General features: G+C 43.9%; 1 protein-coding gene across 1 annotated transcript in view; it reads right to left on the reverse strand.

Moving 5' to 3' along the window:
* The window catches only part of LOC147732562 (ropporin-1-like), a 321,616-nt gene that overhangs the window by 160,449 nt on the left and 141,154 nt on the right, over window positions 1-20,013 (reverse strand). Inside the window, exon 7 of the mRNA XM_086958828.1 lies at window positions 7,833-7,994. Coding sequence (XP_086814954.1) covers window positions 7,833-7,994 — 162 coding nt within the window. The remainder of the gene's footprint in view (window positions 1-7,832; window positions 7,995-20,013) is intronic.

A 20,013-nucleotide genomic window follows, 5' to 3' on the forward strand; every position in this document is an offset into this window, starting at 1 on the left:
CTGTCCAGTTGGTGTGTTGGCCTTGGATGCGGAAAAGGCATTTGATAAGGTAAACTGGCATTTTTTATTTAATACTTTGGAAGTTTTCCGATTTGGGCCTATGTTTAGCACTATGAGTAAAGCATTGTACTCGGCACCTTCAGCCTACATTTGTGTCAATGGTGCTTGTTCTTCTCCATTCCATTTATATAGAGGTACACGTCAAGGGTGTCCATTATCTCCTTTGCTATTTCTTACTGCCATAGAACCCCTATTGTGTGCTCTCTGCATTAGTGATAATTACACAGGTGTTATTTTGAAACTACTAACATTAAAATTTCTGCATACGCTGATGATGTGTTATTATATGTTAATGATCCCCTTACCTTCGTACCTATTATTCTCAATATCATTCATAAATATGCTGAGGTTTCTGGATATTCCCTGAATACTGATAAAACAGAGTTTTTCCTCATTAAATGTTTTTTGTAATTCTACAATGTTGACAAATACCGATATAGTGTTTTCTCCAAAAAAACTCTAATATCTAGGCATAAAATGTACTGATTTGGTTAAAAGTCTAGTTGAAACCAATTGTTCCACAATTTTAGCTAGTACCAAAGAGAAACTGGTTAGATGGTCTAATCTCAATTTAAATTGGTGGGGACGTTTTCCATGCCACCCCTTTCTGTTCCCTCTACTTTTTATGTTTAACTATATAAACTATTTACTTAGTTCAGCTGAAATAATAAACCTGCACGCATTAGTCTTAAAAAATTGCAATTGCCCAAATGTGATGGAGGGGTTGGTCCTCCAGATTAAAAAAAATATCATTTTGCATTTTTTGAGGATCAATGTTTGTTATTGTTCCATAATATTTCTCTTACTAATGCACCCAAATGGCTTATTCTGGAGAGGAATATTTTGGCACTATATCCATTACCTGCTTTCCTTACTATGGCCAATAGTTCATTTGGCAAACGTTCGCCCGTTATTGCAAACTCTAGGCTTGCCCTTTAATCATTTGATGGAATTTTTTTTATTGTCTTTACATCTACTAAGAAATGTTCTCTTTGGTTCAATCTCAAACTCCAATATCGTAAACATATTTCTTTTTGGAATTTATGGATCCCTGCTGGTATTTTCTTTGTTGCTGACACATGTCAAGATGATATGTTTGACTCATTTGATGATCTTCAAGCTAAATATAATTTACCTTTATATGACTTTTCCAAATATACTTTCTATTTCTATTTTCTCCTTCACACATCTTACTGAGAAATGGTCACCATACATACATTTTCAACTCTAATGTGTCCTGGAGGGATATTTAGAAGCCCAACACTGCTAGCTATCTCCCGGCTACTCTCATACAAACTAATATTTATCTGCTTGACCAATGCTTTTGGTCTCCGGACAAATTATTTAAAGCTAAATTATTAGACACTCCAAACTGTTGGCATTGTAATTCTGCTACTGGAGAGTTACACCATTTATTCTACAACTGTCCAATTATTTATCCGTTCTTGTCAGACATATGGAATAATATAACTCGGATCCTTAAGATCCAAACACCTTTATCTTTCCCTGTTCTAATCTTTAAATACTCTTTCCTTAAGTCTACATTATCTCCAATGGATTGTAAACTGTTGAACTTCCTTATTTCTACTACACTCAAATCTGTCACTTCTAATTGGAAAGATCCTCATTACTTTCAGTTAATGCTTGGTGGGAATGGATTATTTTTCTTAGACGTGGGCAATGCTCATGTCCACATACTCCTAATGATTTATCTACTTCCAGGTCTAACATGTGGTCTAGCCTTGATTCATATATTATTGCCTGTTCTTTAATTTAAAGCATTGTGTAGTCTTCATTAGTCAATGTACATTCAATGTAGACCCTTTTTTGTTTTTATTATTATTTATCTCTTTTTATGCAATAGTTTTGATATAAGTATTATATTTGGATGCAAATGGATGTTTATATTCCTTGTATTTGTAATGTGATTTAAAATTCACCGTTTAGTGTTATTCTCTGTATAGTGTTTATTATATGTGAAAAATACATTTAATAAAAACATTTTAACACAAAAAAAATCTGAGTATCAATTTTCCTTTTTTCTTTCAATGGCCCTCTTCTTCTTTCCACCCTTTCTGTGCCTCCTCTCTATGAGCACAACCTTTTCTGAGCACATGCGTTTTTGCCTTAATCTTTAATGTAATACAATTTCCCCACTCAGTTCAAATATTACAGCCTCTCATTCCCTAAAAAGTCATGTGTTGCAAGCTAACAATAACCAATCGCCTCTGGTGCTCTGATTAACCTCAAACTATCTTTATGAGCTCACATACCTGCACTGGCCCACTGCTGATTTCTTCTAATTCCTTTTAGTTCAATGTACCCCATAGAAACTAGAGTGAATGCATGGAATGGCTTACATGAGTGTGCAAGACTAATCCCTATATCAAACATTAACTAACAACACTGGAATAACCAGTAACCGTGGGTTCCGTAGCAGCGTAAAGCACTTCAACGGATCATCAGGGGTGGTAAGCACTATATAAATGTAATTACAATTACAAAAATGTCAACCCCATGAGCGATAAGTAGTTGTGAATAAAATAACTTTCATGTTGGTATTAGCAGTAGCCTTCCATTCACTCAGAAAAAGATTGTGGTTATACATAGGTCTATCTTACTTATACTGATGCTTTGGATCACCACTTGGAATCCTACTAGGCGTTTGTGTTTCTTTGGCTTTACTGATCCATGCACATGTGCTTGACCATCAGTTAACGGTCAGTAACTTGGCTATGGAGGAAGTTGAAATGGTGCCAGGGTAGCTGTCTTTAAAAGGCCTGGTCCTTCACATCCGGGCAAAAGTGACAGTTTGGAAAATTGTTACTAATGGGAATGCTGTGAATATTCTTGCTAGCTGTGGCTGGTTCTTGTCTCTGTTCACTTGTAGTTGGTGACTCAATACGACAATGCTTCCAGTTTCTCTTGTGTGGGCATTCTAGATGGTACCACCGCTTCTTGTTTCAAGTTTGGCTGACTCTGGAAAAACAGTGGGTCCATGGAATGTAAGGACCCAAGGGTCTTGTCTGGCTGCAGTAGTGGTATCAGATGGGCAGCTGACTACAACTTCTGCAGTAAAGCAAAGTTTTGACTGCCCAGATGGAAATATTTTTCGCTGCTCTTTGATGTGGTAAGCTTGACCATTGGGGATGGATACAGCCTTAAGACTTCAATGAAATACTGAATGCCATCAGTTAAAATGCATTATAACTGCATTTGGTGTGTGTTTCTGCTGCTTTCACGTGGTGGTTTCCACTTGCCCGCATTCAAAGAGCATGTTGAACCAGGTTGCTCCTGTAGTATAGTAAGGGTCTCTAAAATTCCAGCTTTGCTACTGGTTGAATAATAGAGGAAACCATGTACCATGCTTCGGGGATTGAGTTTAGACTATGTACACTCTCAATTTACATCTGCAGTTTTTGTTGGTGAAGTTGGTAGAAGAAAATCCCATTCATATAAGAAAGCACTTTACAAGGCAAGATGTATACAGGCCATGAGTGTTACAATTTCAGTATTAAATGACCTACTGTCCTAACAAGTCATCCATTTCCCCTCTCCTTAGGTCACCTGTATATCCCACTCCTTCCTTCCTCAGTATAGTGTCTGTGGTTCCTTAGCGCCGAGACGTCTCTTTGCTGGGACAGCTGTTGCGCTCTACCAAAATTATAATATAATAATATAATATATTTCAATGATCAGCAGTTGTTAATTGACCATTAGACAGATTTATTGCAAGCGACCTTTGAAGACTCAGCTAAAATGTAAACAACGTTTCAGAGGCAAGAAAATTCATACTGCACGTAAATTGTCAATACCAGGGCCTCTACACACAAAGGTACATTTCGTTGCATACGTACGTTTACGACTGACTCCACCCTTCTTACGTTTGCTGTTAATTCACAAAGGGATTCCTGGCAGGTGTATATGCATTTGCCCATGAGGATTTCTCCACTACGAATGTAGAGAAATAGACAGTAGTAAATCCCACTCAAGGGATGAGAAGTGGACAATTGAAGGTATGGCTTTCCTGAAAGTTTGGCATGCCTATGACCATTTACTTTTGTGGGCATCCTTTAACTCTGGTCCGCCCCCTTTCCACAGTGGAAATGGTAAGAGATTTTTGTCCAGCTAATAGCTGGAGTAACTCCTCCTCTAAAACACGAAGGGGAATAGATTACCCTGAGATTTGGTGGGTGAGTGAGATTGTTTTATCCATGGGTAAAAATGTTTGCCCGGTGGAGAAAAAACTGCTCATGTCAATGGGGAATAAGAGCCTTCACAAAAAGTGACATAACATTCCCAGAAGCGCTTTTGGAAACTTGCACATATAGCAGGTTTCCACACGTACATCTGACTTTACTTGGACTAGCAAAATAGAAAGAACAAAACCCTGCTAAGGAAAATCACAAATGGTCCTCTAAGGGATCCACAACTGCTATTTATGGAGTAACATTATATGCTATACCTATATGATTGAATAGTATGAATGTTTGTGAGTATGAATGATTCCCTGAAGATATGAATGCTTGATATGTCCCCATAATTGTCCAGGAGTGAGTGGAACATTGACTAGTACGGATATATCGTTCTCTCACAAAATGATATGAAATCTTGCTGTCTATATTTTTTGATGAATCTTGTGTATTTATATATCGAATCTATTTTAGAAATATCAGATTCTATAAAAATAAAAATATATATTTTTTCAAAAAAAACTATGGATTGATGTAAATGTCTCTGATGTCACTGGCTTTGATGTTTAATTAATGTTACTCCATAAATAGCAGTTGTTGATCCCTTAGAGGACCATTTGTGATTTTCCTTGGCAGGGTTTTGTTCTTTCTATTTTGCTTTAATCCCCTCCCTTCCTGCCTTTATCGGTAATCTTTGTGGGGAACCCCCTTCTATTGTGTATTTACTTGGACCAGCACTGCATCTACTCAGATCAGCATTAGAAGAGACTGACGCTTATTCCCCAAAAATATTCTGCATCTCTGATGACAAATGTGAATAAGGGGTCAATCTCACATGGTGTGCACCCTAAATATCGATATCAAAATATATGGCACTCGCAAAAGATTGAGGACAAATTATCGAAACCATCATTCGCAAGTGAATAAGTGCATATTTTCTAAACCTAACTCTCCATATGTTTACCGTGGCAACATATATATATATATATCTCCGAGGTAGGTAATTGTGGAGTTAGGAATAGTAACTCTATACTTCTCTATATGTATTTACCCTTAGATATTAAGTCCCTCTGTATTCTGTCCACAGTATTCTTATAGGTCAATATTCTGGGGGTCGATATTCAGTAGTACCGCCATCTCGTAAGGCTGTGGAGACTTTCCACTGGAGAAGTCCATTTACCTTAGTTGTTCTCACCACAGAAATATATCTCAAATGCTTGCTATTCCAAATTACCCATTCATGGTTTCTGTACCCGACATCCAGAATTAAAGGTCATTTGGGGAATGCTGCTTCTCCCTGCCTAATATGCTGAAATTGGCAATGCCTTTAGGACTATTATTTGGCAGTTTCTACTACACATATAGATACAAAAATAACTTGAATGAGGTTTTAGAAGAAGTGGAGAGTGGAGGAGTTGAGGGAGAAGTCGAAAAGGATACATAGGAATGGAAAAAGTAAAGAATTAACACGAATATGTCTTCAGGGGATTAGTTTTAAAACGAATGGGGCTCCCAATTTGCTCAACTTCGATTTCACCTCATGCCATTGTGTAATTTCCCCTAAACATAACTTATTTTTCGCCTCTCAAGTTGCCACAGTATCAGCAACTCATGCTTTTCTTTATTGAGGGCACTCAGGAAAGTAATTAAATGTCTCCAAACTTTGACACACAAGACTGTGGTCCATGCTCTAATAAGGGCCAGACTAGACTATGATAATTCCCTATGCCTAGGACTTCCCAAACCAACTACCTGCTTCACCGCCTTCAGACTGTCCAGGATACTGCTGCTCGAATGATTTTGGACTAACCCAGCAGACAAGCTATCCCTTCTCATCTTAAAGAGCTGCACTGACTCCCCACAACAAAGCTGATCATATTGGGAAACATCCTTTACGACTCAACTTTTACCACCCAGTACCTTTACAACGCAGGTTTTTCAACGCAAGTCATTACAACGACTTGCGCTGGGGGCGCTCTTGGATAGGTAATAGTTTAATTTACTATCCAACACCTTCCCGCCTATCCACGGGGACTGGAGTTGGAATAGTAAATTCAACTATTCACTATCCAGCACCCCCTAACGCAAGTCGTTGTAACGACTTGCGTTGAAAAACCTGCGTTGTAAAGGCATGCGTGGTAAAAGAATGCGTTGTAACAACATACATCCATCATATTGAAAGCTCTGTGTCTGACTTTTAGAGCACTATTGAAAAAGGTCCTAACTATATCCAATAACGTGTTCAGCCATATACTCCTTCACGCTTTTTGAGATCCGCAGTTGCTAACCTGATCCGTACCCCTCATTCTCCTGAGAATGTTGTGGGGGCTACTCTTTTTGCAATTTGGCTGCTAAGCGTCTAAACACTTTTCCCTTGGACACAAGGAATTCTTCCTCTGAGACTCTGTTCTGAAAGAAACTCAAAACATGGCTCTCCCATTCATATTAACCAGCTCCTGCTATCATTCCACAGCTGGTCTAGCACCTGAAAGCCCTTTCTGGGCACCTGCCACTCCTTACTAATATATCATTTATCCATTCATTCGTTCCCACTGCCTTACCCAGGTGCAAAGGCTCTCTAGTCAATAGGGCCCTTCACAGAAAGGCATTATGAGGCAGAGAAAAAAGAAGACACGCCTGAAGAAAGGCAGGCATGGCCCCAAAAAATAGAAACGGTTAGGATCAAAGCAATGAGAGACAGAAGGAGAGAGTATGGAAGTGATAAACAAGGGAAGTGCAAGAAAGAGAGAGGGGGAGGAAGCATACAGGAAAGAGGTGTCAGGAAGGCAAAGAAGATTCTTTGAGCAGGGGTGATGTTAGAGGAGGTTTGTTTTAAAGTCTCCTGTAAAGGATTTTGGCCCAAGAAATCTGGGTAGTATTATCCCAGCTTCTACGTTTCACTAAATTGTGTGATATGGGTCAAATCGCCTTTCTTCCTGGGTGACCATCAGTTCCTAATCGGCCCGGAATGGGAGTTGGGAGAAGTGGGTCCGTTTCCAGTGTGAACCATTACTTGAAACAATTGTAGAAAAGAAGAAAAGGGTACAGGTAAAAATCGATCTGGGTGGATGAAGGGACGTTGAAAAGGCAGATACCGATAAAAAAAAGTGGCAAATGGGGGTGGAATATTTTGAGAATCTCAAATCTCAGTTTCAGAGATCTTATTTCCATGTAAGCCCAGTCCTCATCCTTCAGCCTTTGGTGACTACCTCTCAAACTCTGGGCAGAGGTTGTAGGCCTACAGGTCCTGGCACAGGGCCATGCTTATTAAAGTCCAGTGAGGCTTTGGCAAAATCAGTCATTTGTCAATCAATGTCTGACGTGTTTGAGAGCTTTCCACCCCACCGTGTTTGTCAGAGAAACTGGCCTGTCAGGCAATAGCCACATTTTTCTATGACTAGAACTGGGGTAGCATGGCTCCTCTCTCACCGTGGTGCTTGTGGGAATTAAAAAAAAACCACAGTTTTCTTATATCAGTTTCCAAATCCATAGATCAATACATGAATTTGATGTGGCCTTCCACAACTTGGTATGCGGTCTGGCGTGCTTTATATGTGACAATTAAATACAAAAGTTTACCTTTCCCAGGCAGTAGCATGCAAGGGCCAGAAACTTCATCCATTCTGTTTGGTCAGAAAAGTGGCCAGCAGCTAAGATGGTGTCAAAGGCTTCCTTTGGGAGGCTCAGCCTCATCCATATGAGTTGTAAGTCAGAGGATTTGACTGTAGGCTTGCCAGCCACCTAAAGAGAAAAAAAAACAAGAGGCAATGTTTAGGTAAGTACTATACAAACGAACAAGCAGAATGCCTCTTGAAAGTACATGGCCTATGGACACAATGAAATGATCTGCAGATGCTCAGTGGCTACTTGTATCATGCTGAAGGCCTGCACTGGTGATTAATGTTCACCAATTAGAATGCAGCAGCAAGTTTCTACTGCTACCTATGCCCTATCACGTGGTTTGCTACTATTTTGGCTTACCTCTCTCAAATCAGCCATCTTTGGCAGGTGACACCTGCGATGAGTGAAGGGGGAGGCAGAGTCTCACAACCAACCCACCTAAGTTGCCTTGCTGCTGTGTGCCACGTACTAACAAGCACTGGCAATGCCAATGGGTCGGTCTTTTTTTCTTTATTTTTTACTTTATTTACCATTTTATCATATTCAAACAAGCATCAGGTACATGTTCAGAGTACAATGATTATAATACATACTGCATAATACACGGTATGGCAGGTTCCATACCAATTGCAATAACACCCCTCTATCACTATATATATTCATGTAACCACCTCTGTAGATCGTATGTCTTAAGGTATATAAGTCTCCTGTTTACGAAGTGGCTGGAAAATTCATCCCACTCCGGTAGGAACTATAACCGGGGACGGTTGTGACGTGGTGGAATGGGTCTGGATGTCCTGTGTAGTGTAGTAGCATATAAGTCACTATTTGTGTTGCAGTAGATGAGGCTGTTTAACCAGGCCTTACTGATAGGTACGAACTTACTCCCCCAGTGTAAGGCTAGTTCTCTTTTTGCCATTAGGCAAGCCTAGGCGGCTGCCTAGGGCGGCAAAAGGGTGAGGGCGGCAAAAAGCCTCATTTTCAAGAGGGCAAGGCATGACGCAGGCGGAAGCACCCCTACCTTCCTGACAGACACAGACATGAAGGGTTAATGCAGCAGCCCCACACACCACGCACACGCACAAAGGAAGGAGACTGTCAAAACAAAGGAAGGAGATTGTCAAAAGAGAAACTTCCTCATTTTCAGGGTTGTTTAGACAATTGTCAATACTTTTAATCATAAGCTCCGAGATATAAAACTTTCATTTTGAAAAAGGACAAATATCAAAACATGTGCACCCAGGAACGCAGAAACGGCGCCTCTTTCACTACTTTAAAAGGGGGACACTGCTGGGGGCACCAGCCCCGGACCCCCCTACATCAATAGCCCACCCAGGGCCGTTGATTACTGTGCATTCTGGGACTTGTGGTCTACGGACACTGGACTGCCTGTTGCAAAATAAACAGAAAACACAGAACCGATGAGTTGTTGAGGCATCTGTTGTTTGTCACACGGAGCGTTCCAGCTCCTCATGGTAGCTCGCCCAGGCCTTCTTTTACGTTGCATCCTGGGATTTGTAGTTCCGATGTTATGATGACATTCACCGGTCTAAACATTGTAGAATGCAAAGAAAAATACCTGCACGGGTTGAGCTACTTGCGGACGGAGCTGAGCAACGTCAGAGCTCGGTATAAACAGGGTATTTTGGAGCGGAGGGGGCATGAGCTAGCATAGATGGCTATGTTCAGCTGGAGTAATGGGTCGGTAACTAACGTCTACCAAGTGGTGACCCCGTGAACTGAAGCAACCACTGGGATTTAAAAAAAAAACAATCTTTGCCTGTTACATAAAGCAGCATTCTGGGAATTGTAGTTTAAAATGGGTTGGACCTTTTGAAGAACAAGATGAAGTTGTCAATTTAAGGACTACACCAAAACTTCAGATGAAACAGCCAAGGAGGCTGTGATCACAGAGGCAGCACTCTGGGCTGACAGCCTGCAAGCAGAGAGGCACTTCTCCCTACAAAAGCATATGCAAAGCACATAGGTACAGCTCTTTACTTTACGAGCCGTTGCAATTTAAGTTGTGTCCAATTGGAAATGTGTATCATGCATAGGACCAGTCGATAGACACTTCGGAAGTAAATTGAGAAAAACCCGGCAGACTAGCAGATGGAATTAGTAGGTATAAATCACCACAGCTCACAAGCGTTCAGAATTTTTCACGGCCTGTTAGCAAAGCAAAGGGCAGGGCTTCAGGGGCACGCAGCGCGTGCGGGTACCCAGTGCATGCTTTGGGACTGAACCCTGACACGCACGCCATTAAATAATCTCCCCAGGTGTTCAAATCACGTATTTTGTATTCCCACGTGTGCCAAGCTCCCACAAATCCGTTAAACTCAAACAATTTATAACTGAAGAAAACTCTGAGCAGTGAGAAAGGAGACCACCAAAACCCCAGTAAATATATCCAAGCCTTTTTTGCTGTTTCTGTTTTTAAGTTCAAGTAAAAGTTTATTAGAATAACAAAGGTGTCATTACAGAAAAAGAAATTAAGGAGGGCATTACAGTGTTTTACACAAGCACTAGAGATAGATTACAGTGCACAAGGTCAAATTCATTTTTCAAAGGCAGTGGAGAGCTCTGACCATTAGGAGACATCTCCTCCAATGGCTGCGCAAGTCAAATGAAGGAAGGGGAGAGGGCTGCAGCTCCATCGGGGGCTGCGGAGAGGTCTGCCTTAACAGCGCTGTGGGCTGGGCTGGAGACAGGAGAGGGCTGTGGGCTAACTGGTGTTTGACAACAAGCACAATGCAATGTATGTCTCAACAGATGGGATGGTGCAGACAGTGTGCATCAAAGTAACAATCTGACCGCGGTACCCTGCTGTGTGAAGGCCGGTCTCCTCTGCTGTTGTCAACCCACTCTCTCCCCTTTGATGTACGACATTGTTTGTCAGTCACAGATCTTCAGCCAGGCCTTCAGGACAGGTAGCAGGCAGCAGGGGTCTGACGACATCACTGAACTGCATATTGTTGTAATTTCTACCAAAGATGACCCCGGGACAACCGGTACGGACACAGCTAGGTCAGATAGAGGAACATAATTCCCTGGGAAGGTGTTTCATATATTGATATCACAATACTATTTGGGAGTGTTTAAGAATGCGGCATAGAAAACTGTCTTTGTAAAGCGAGGGAAGTTTTGTAAGGGTGGTGGTATGCAGAGCGTGGGCTTAGACCATCTAAGAAGGTAGAAGTATGACCAGCTGAGCGCTGGACCGTGTTCGAGCCTGGCACGAAGTGAACCAGGAGAGTTGGGAGAATGAGTGAAAGGTGTAGTATGTTCGATGAAATCTTTAATATGGATTTGACAGTCCAGACTAGATAGAGAGGCACTAAAGCAGGCCTCTATTCCCCAACACCTGGATGACAGGGGGAGACAGTGATGGTTGTTAAAGGGAGGGGGCGGCATTTTTCAATTCTCGCCTAGGGCGGCGAAACACCTAGAAACGGCCCTGATTAAAATTGTAATGTTCTGCTCTCCTAGTTGCTTTAGGCAACTTCCATTATGGTTTTATGCAATTCTGGTGCACGTTTAAGTTATATATAACCTACAGGGGGCTAAAAGGTTCATTTCCTAGCATTCAAATGATCAAATACCTGTTATTACAGGAAATTGCATAACCTTGTGGAAACACGATTCTATGTCAGGACTGGAGGTGAGGATTATGCTGAACTCTCTTTGCTTTTATTAACTAGCAGCCTCACAAAAACACTTGCTTAAACCTTCTTTTTTTAAAAGAGAGCAAAGAAAACCCATTTTAACTCTTCTTTTTGAAAAAGAAAACGTATAAACTTCAAGTTCCATGAGTCCTCGGGAGGGCATTTCCATAACAACCAATAACATCACAGCTGTAGTCCATACTGACAGCCAATCCATATCTCCAATTGCCTGTAATAGTCATTCTCCAACTGAAAGCACCCTCTTTCTTCGCGGCTCGCAACCTACAGTTAAGTGAGGGTTTTCCCTTCATTACTGTGTAGAACTGTGTGCATAATTGTACTGCATGCTATTGTATTATTTGTTTGTTGCTCTGTCAGCGATCCTTGAGGAAAACTTCTCGGGCCACGGGAGCGTCTTTAGGCTCTTTTGCTTCGCTGTGTATCGGGCGGCTTCAGTACCAGACGCGCAATTCCTGTCAGTTTTGAAACTGACAGGATCCGATGCACGCCGGCGCTGTGCCGACAGTAACCATGCCTGGAGAGAGACCACCCTATTGTGGGGTCCGTACTGTGTCTATTTGCGTGCTTGTAATAGAAATGACGCCGGGTGCTATCTGCCTGGGTCTGTATTGATGGGGAAGCGGCCACTACAACGCGGCCGTTTCCACGAGTAACCATAACCACGCATGCTTTAAAATGCATGCGTGGTTACACGAAAAGCCTTTACCACGCATACCTTTACTACGAGATACGTAGTAAAGGCATGTGTGCAAAAGGAAACAAAAAAAGGGGGGGGTTGGGGGGTCTCCCCCCACCACCAAAAAAAAAAAAGTGGGTTAAATAAAGGGGGGTTGGGGGGATCTCCCCCCCCCCAAAAGAAACTCACCTGATTCAGAAAGATGAAGAAATGTGGAGGCAATCGGCGTCGTTAGAGGAAACGGAGAACCATTTCCGTTTCCTCTAAACTATGTGAAACGTCACGTCGGAAGGGATTGGAAAGAAGAGGACGTGGAGAGGTAAGGAGGAATGAGGGGGTGGTTTCACAGGGGAAAAATATAAGGGTTAATTTACAGTGATAGGAGATATCCTTTAACATAAAAATGCCAATAACATGCATAGTTTCACAACGAAAAACGTTGTAAAAATGTGCGTGTTAAAGGCATTTTCGTGGTAAAGGAGATGCGTGGGAATGGAATTCCGTTGTAACGCATGCGTGGTAAAGGCATGCGTTGCAACGGAATTCGTTGTAACACCATACAACCGTATTGATGCGGCTGACGCCCGCTGGGGTCTGTAGATCGTGACCATGTTGCAGGTCAGTTAGGGAACCCAAGCTCCAAGACATTAACACTAAACCCCTATCACATATACTTGTGACACCAGGGAGAGTGTTTCCAGGGTGAGAACCCTTTCTGGTGCGGCTTTGCCCACAAACGAGTCTGTGACTGTGCCCTCAGTCCATACATTTGCAGCCGTCGGTGGCCTCTACCCCTAGCGCAGGCTACTGCCTACATACCGCCCACCCTTCTCTAAGATAAAAAGGACTACAACCCCTACCTCTCATGAGGATCCTTTGGGCTATCTCCCCTGGGATGACGATTTTTATAATGCAGTGGATGATTCTATATATCAGGTGGTCAATGAGGCTATGGGGCCCATGGAAGAGCACCTTGTGCAGCTCATTGTGTGTGTGTGCCAAGAAACCACTGGCAGCACTATATGCACCTGGGCCTTCCACTGTACTGGACCCAGACCCCCTAGACCCTGAGTCTGCACCTGCAAAGAGCCCCAGGGAGGAAGGGGTTGACTTAGATGCCTTTGAGCGCTTTAAAGCATCCCTTGATGGCATTAAGTCTCCCAGCTTTACCCCCTTCAATCCCAGAGCCCCAGTTAGAGGTCCCCCCTTCATTGTCCCCAACCCCCAGGAGGAAGACCCTCCCACTGATGATGAGGCAGGTACAGACCATAGTGACCAACTCCGCCCCCCCAGCCCGCATCATGAGGGACTCTCAGGGCCTGTACAGTCTGACATGTTAAACTCGGACCAGATCCTACATTCATGGTCTGCAGAATGGATCCCTGCGACAGTATGTGGCCAACTGCCTCCGCAGGCCTTTTGAAAAAGAAGTGCATAGTTGCTTGAGAGGGAATGCACAAGACCCAGCTTAGAGGGGAAAGTATCCCAAACGCCTGAGATGAACCCAAAAATGGCCACGCTCCTGGCTACGTTTATTAAATGCCCTAAGAAAGGGATAGATTGCTCATGGCAAGCTTGCCAGGACACGCTTTTAGACCTATTGGGCCCTTTGACAAAGATACTGGATATGGAGGAGGATGCTTCAGTCACTATGATGTCCCCTGAGATCCTTTTGCAATGGGCGCAGGGGGTGGTTATCTTTTTGGGTATCACCAACTGCGTTCTGTCCACGGAACGTAGAAGGTCTCTACTGAAGGATCTGAAGGTTGAAGACCTGGCTGTCTCAGAAGCAGGAGCAAGTGGCCTAAGGGAACCTCTACGGAGACCCTTTCATCAAAGAAATCTGAAAGTTTGTTGATACTTTTACTTCTTAAGACAAGGCCCAGGGTCCATTAAGAATGTGTTTCCCGGGGGAGGAGCTACGTCAGCAAGCAAGATGGCTGCTTAGGCTCCCGGCTCCGCCGACCTCCGTAACCCGCCACGATATCCTGTACATTATCCTGACTTTACGCCTAGTCTCTGTGTGCATGAACTGTTCCGCACTCCGATGGTGAAATCCGGAAACTTTTATCGGCTTGTTTGACGAAGTTCCATCGAGTTGAAGTTTGCGGCCTACTCCAGCGGTGAAGCCGGGGCCTGGAGTACTTTCACAGCCGGGCTGTAGTGCAACAACATCGGCCAGGAGAATCGGGCTGGGTCCGGTCGAACGGAGTGGAGGCTTTAACTCAGCCCGAAATTGGCAGCGATCATTTTCATTGCTCAGCATCGACCGAGGGGTGAGTCATCTTGCTGCCGGCTGCGGGTGGGGTCCCGCGGACCCGGTTTGCGCCCGCCGGGGCTCGGTGGTTCGGGGTCTCTGGCCTGCGGCCTTAACTGAGTGGACCGTGGCTGCGGACAAAGACTGGTCACCCTCCGCATTTGCACCTTCATGGTCCTGTCTGTCCCCCCCCGAGGATGCCAGATTCACCCGGGGAGGTGATTGTGACTGATATCGGGCATGAGAATATGGATCGAACGGTGCATGAGCCATCGCTGAGGTCGATACTGGCAGAACTTTGGGCATTTCGCTCACATGTGGACACTTTGTTGAGCAAATTGGACACGCGCCTATCTGAGATGCTCCTGGTGGAACCGGGCCCAGCCTTATTGTTGGAACAGAAATCTACAGCCATTCATACCGCGGCCATTTTGACTCCGTGCGAGAACCCCGTGAGGAAACAAGTATTGGAACCATCGGATGGTGCCCTGGGAGACGGTGTTCCCGAGGATGTCATGGTATTACTGAACCTTCCACCACCACCGGCTTTGGAGACGACGTCAGGCGTTCCCCTCCCGGAAACTTTTGTTTGTGGCTTTCCATTCATTTTGTGGTCATCTTCTCCTTTCCTGGTGACGCTACGGCTCCTGTGCAAGACACATTGGGACTGTTCAACTAGGAGGGAGAGTTCGTCTACGTCTACAGTTCCTGTGGACTCATTGCCTGCCGGTAGGCATGGGCTGCTTTCTGATGACTCTCTTCTTCTTTCTTGCTTCTTTGTGTGCCTTTGGGTCTCGCTGGGAGGGGTTCGTGTTCTTGTTCGGAAGGGCCAAGGTTAAGATGGACTGGGTCGGGAAGGGTTGGCGTGGCTTTCATAAGGGTTGGACCTGCAACTGTTTGCTCTAAGAGACTGGGCAGTGTCTCACGGTACCCTCTAATTTCTTCTATATTGTTGTCTTAAACCTGTCTTTTAGTGATAGAGGGTGGCTGTTTCAGGCGGGGGGTCTAAAGGGGCTGGGAGCCCATATGGATATGCCCTCCTCCGTTCTTTCTCCTACCTTTGGGGTTTTAGTTATTAGGGGCGACAGGCACGCTGCTAGTGGGGTCAGGCTGTAGCCATTTGCAGGGGTGCAGGGTGGGGGGGCTGGAGGTTTTTTTTTTATTTTGCCTTTTTTATTTTCTATGGCCTTTCTTTCCTTTTCTCTCTTCTTAAAGGATCAGTATAGCTATGAAACATTCGGATTCTTATCGTGTGCTTGTATTTGTGCTTATGCTCTTATGATATCCTGATTCCTGGGCGGGCAGGCTCAGAGTACTGAAGCAACATGGAATGTATATTGTGTGCTCTTTTGTACTGATCTATATGCTCTGGCGCCAATTCTCCATTATAGTGGTCATTACATGCATATCCTGTTTCTTACCCTGTCCCCCGCATTGTGTTTGATTGTATGACACCTGATCCTCTCTTATAAAATATAAAATGAAACCTCTGTCTCATCCTGGAACCCAGTTGTGCATTCTAATACAAGTTTTATCCTGAATCGCTGCCGGACTTCTGGGTTGTCGGCTGATGAGCTGTGTCATACTGTGATATCGGAGATTTTAATTTGTCTAGAGGCCGGCCCCCGCGGTTGTAGGCCCATACTTGTATTTTTACTGAATGCTACAATAAAGGTTTTTCACAAAAAAGAAAAAAAAAGAACGTGTTTCCCTCCCGGGTTTTCCAAGAGACTGGCTGTGGTAGGGGCATCTTGGCCGGACGCTTTGCATCCCACCCCTACTCCAGAGGGCAAGGCTCCAGGCGAGGCAATAGCTACCAGGATATACCCACTTCGCAAACTTTTACCCCACCACGGGACAACGTTCCCGAGGTAAAGGGTCCAGAGGACATGCCACCAACTCCAATTACGGTGAGTGTTCTTCCTTTATTCAAATACATATGTGGGAGGCAGAATTGCGTCCTTTCAAGTGGCTTGGCTGGCTTTAACGACTGATGCATGGGTTCTACAAACTGTTCAGGGTTTCCACATAGAGTTTTATGGGTCCCCCTTGCAGGCAGCCAGACCGGGCCCGATTTCGTTTTCAGCAGCAGAAACAGTGTGGACAGACACTGAAGTTCATGCTCTGTTAGCCAAGCGAGCAGTCCATCCGACTACTTTACACCCCGCAGGTTTGTCAGTAATATTATTTTTCTCATAGACAAGGCTGATGGGGGTGAACGTCCTGTGATAAAATTGCCGGAGTTCAACGAGTGGCTGGTCTACAGGCACATCAGATGAAGGGTATTCACCTCCTGAGAGATGTCTTGCAGCCATCTGATTGGATGGTGCGCCTTGACCTGAAGGACACTTACCTAGCGATTCCCATATTTCTACCACCATATTTCTACCACACCAGCGTTTCCTTCAGGTCTGTTGGCACCAACAGGTGTTCGAATTTTCAAGCCTTCCTTTCGGACTGTCCTCCGCTCCTTGGTGCTTCACCAAGGTTCTCAAACTGGTGGTGGAGCATTTTTGGGTATGCCGCATCCGTCTCATTGTTTACTTGGACGACATTTTCATCATGGCCCAATCACCTTGGCAGCTGGCAGTCCAATTGAAAATAATGTTGGAACTCATGGAAGCTTTGGGGTTCATAATAAACTAAGAGAAATCCCTCCTGGTTCCATCCCAGGGAGTGACATTGTTGGAATTCACGATCAATTCCTTGACTTCTATGCTCAGCCTGCCATCACGAAAAGTTACCAAGATCTCATACTTCCCTAAGCCAGACTGCCTGCCTAGTCGGGCTGCTGTTCTCCTCTATCCAGGCCATCTTTATGGGCCCTTTGCACTATCGAGCTTTACAACGACCAAAAGCATCATACCTTTGTGAGGGTCCTATGTACTCCAGGACAGTCAACCTTACAGACGAAGTGTGAGATTAAATTTCATGATGGATCTTTGGATCGGCACCGGACCTCATCATAGAGTCAGACGCCAGCAGGTCCAGCTGGGGCGCACACTGTGGGGAGTTTTCCACAGTAGGGTCGTGGTCTCCCCAGGAACAATTGCTGCACATCAACTGTTTGGAGCTTTTGGCCGGCTTGTTGGTAGTCTGATGTTGGACGAAGGGCAGAGTCCAATCATGTCTGTTGCTCAAAATGGACAACTTATCAATAGAACCTCTGAAGAAATTAATCTACAAACGTGTCCAAATTATGGGCTTTGACTGGACCATGGATAAGGAGGACAGAATATCCTTCTATGCTGATGATTCCATTCTTCACCTCCAATATCCTTCCTTTTTTCGTCTTCAAGCACTTGAAATATTACATATATGAGGCACATGATTAATACAGGCAAATACATTTTCTACCTTATCAAGGGCAATACAGTGAGGATGCATTAGATTTCAGTCCTTAAAGTTGTGACTGCTGGGCGTAGAGGCCTTGGCAACTTTGTATTAAGAGATGAGATGAGTGGGTGGCACCAAAATAAGGCTCTGCCACTGGATGGTCTCTGCAAAGACTTTCTATACTTATCCACCTTCTCCAATCTTTATTGTGGGGAGTCCCCCTAATTCAAATGGTGCCAGTAGCACAAACACTGCACCAATGCCATAGTTATCCCTGCTTTATCCCATGACTTTTTTTCCCCACATGGCTTAATGCCATTAGAGGATTTTAAATGGGATGGGCATTATGGCAGGATGTCCATGAATACATACTTTAAGTTCCTGTACGGTGGAGGATTAGTCATGGCAGACATGCTACTATATTTTCTCACTTCCCAACCACAGAGTGGAGGTATACTGAGGATTCATACCCTCTGCTTCTTTTATATAAAAGAAGTCCTCCGTCCTAGTCTCTCACCCCTGACCTCCAAGACAATTAGACTGCAACCATTAAGTGAGATAGAGCAGAGTGTAACCCACTTGAAGCCAAACTATTGATCGGTGCAGTGGACTGGCTTAGAATATCTCACCTATACTGACCACTCATAATCTACACTCCCAGTTCCTTTTCCACGCTGTGCAAGACTTGGGAGGCAGGCCTTGTCCCACTCAATAAAAAGTGGTGAGACTCATGTTGAAATGTTGGTATACATGCCCCAGGGCTGCCCTGACAAGTTCCAAAAAATATGCGATTACTGAGAATTATTATTCCTGGGATTCTAGAGAAATCATACTGTGGCAGATGTATGGGGCACTGGCACTTGTGGAATGGGCTTACTGAGAGGATGGCCAACAACAGACAACTATTTCTGACTGCCAATTGTTCTTGCTTTGCTACTGTCAGCATTGATTTGTCTACATGAAGCTTCTCCATCGAGTAGCTCATGAGCTTCTGTTAGCTCCCCAGCTACCCGTGAGTAGCTCTCATGTGTGCAGCACAGTCTACTGAATTATAAACTTTTGTTTGGTTCAATTAATATATGTATACCAAAATTGAAAAGTGTGCATTTGATATGAAAATGTGTGAATTTTCAGAGCCCATCATTTCCAAAGTATATTTAAAGCTGATATTTGAATGACCTATTACTAATAATATTACCTTGGTGCCAGGGGCCATTGCAGCTGTTCCTTGTATTAGAGGCATTCCAAATTGACTAAGCCTTTTTACATTACTGCTGGCAATCTTGTACTGAGGTGACCATGGCTGGTAATCTTGCAAAATTGCTGATAATCTTGCATGGGATGGCCACTAAAGTAATCTTGTCTGATGTATACAACACTAATGTTATTAGTGGGATATTGGGATATTTTTTATTGAACATAAGTAGCTATTGTTAGTGAAAAGCTTGGACACCCGTAATCTACATGTATACTTAGAATGAGAAGATATGCTGCGGCATAATGCAAAGATGTGTGCTTCTTTATAGGTTCTATCGAAAACGCCAATAAAGTTTATTGTTAAAAAAGTTTGCTCATGCCTGTTCATTCATACATGTATCAGTCCATGCCTGGGCACCCCCAAGGTGAAGCCAGGTATCCCAGCGCTGTTGGGGCCATTGTGAAGCGTTGTGGAGATTAAGCAAGCTATTGCCCAGAGTTGCAGAGTGGGACCCATGATTAGAATAGGCGCCGAGGCAAGAAATATTAGGTCCGAGGAAATTGAGCCCAAGACCCGCCGAGGCAGGAATTGAACCCTGGTCCCGGGCCAGACCTCTGCATCAGGGTCTGCCACTCTAACCATTGAGCCACACTTCTCCACATCAAAGCAGCTGTTAACTTCACAGTATAATACAAACCTATAAAATGGAAATTCAGAAATTTATGGACAAATACTTTCTGTTATGACGTCAATAACGGACAACAGACATTGTGCTCAAAGTACGGACAGTTTGATTAATTAACAGACAAGTGATCACCCACAGTGGCTGACCCCAACTGTTGTCTGTAATGCATAATTTTCACTCTCAGTAACAGGGGCCCGCCAGCTGAGAGTATCTGTTTCTGTTGTTGTGTAAAGGCCTAAAACAAGGCCCTGCAACAACATCATACTCTACAGCCGGGGAAATTGCCAACAGATGAGCAGAC

The sequence above is a fragment of the Lissotriton vulgaris genome, chromosome 2_1, assembly GCF_964263255.1.
Source record: "Lissotriton vulgaris chromosome 2_1, aLisVul1.2, whole genome shotgun sequence".
In the NCBI taxonomy this organism is placed as follows: Eukaryota; Metazoa; Chordata; class Amphibia; order Caudata; family Salamandridae; genus Lissotriton; species Lissotriton vulgaris.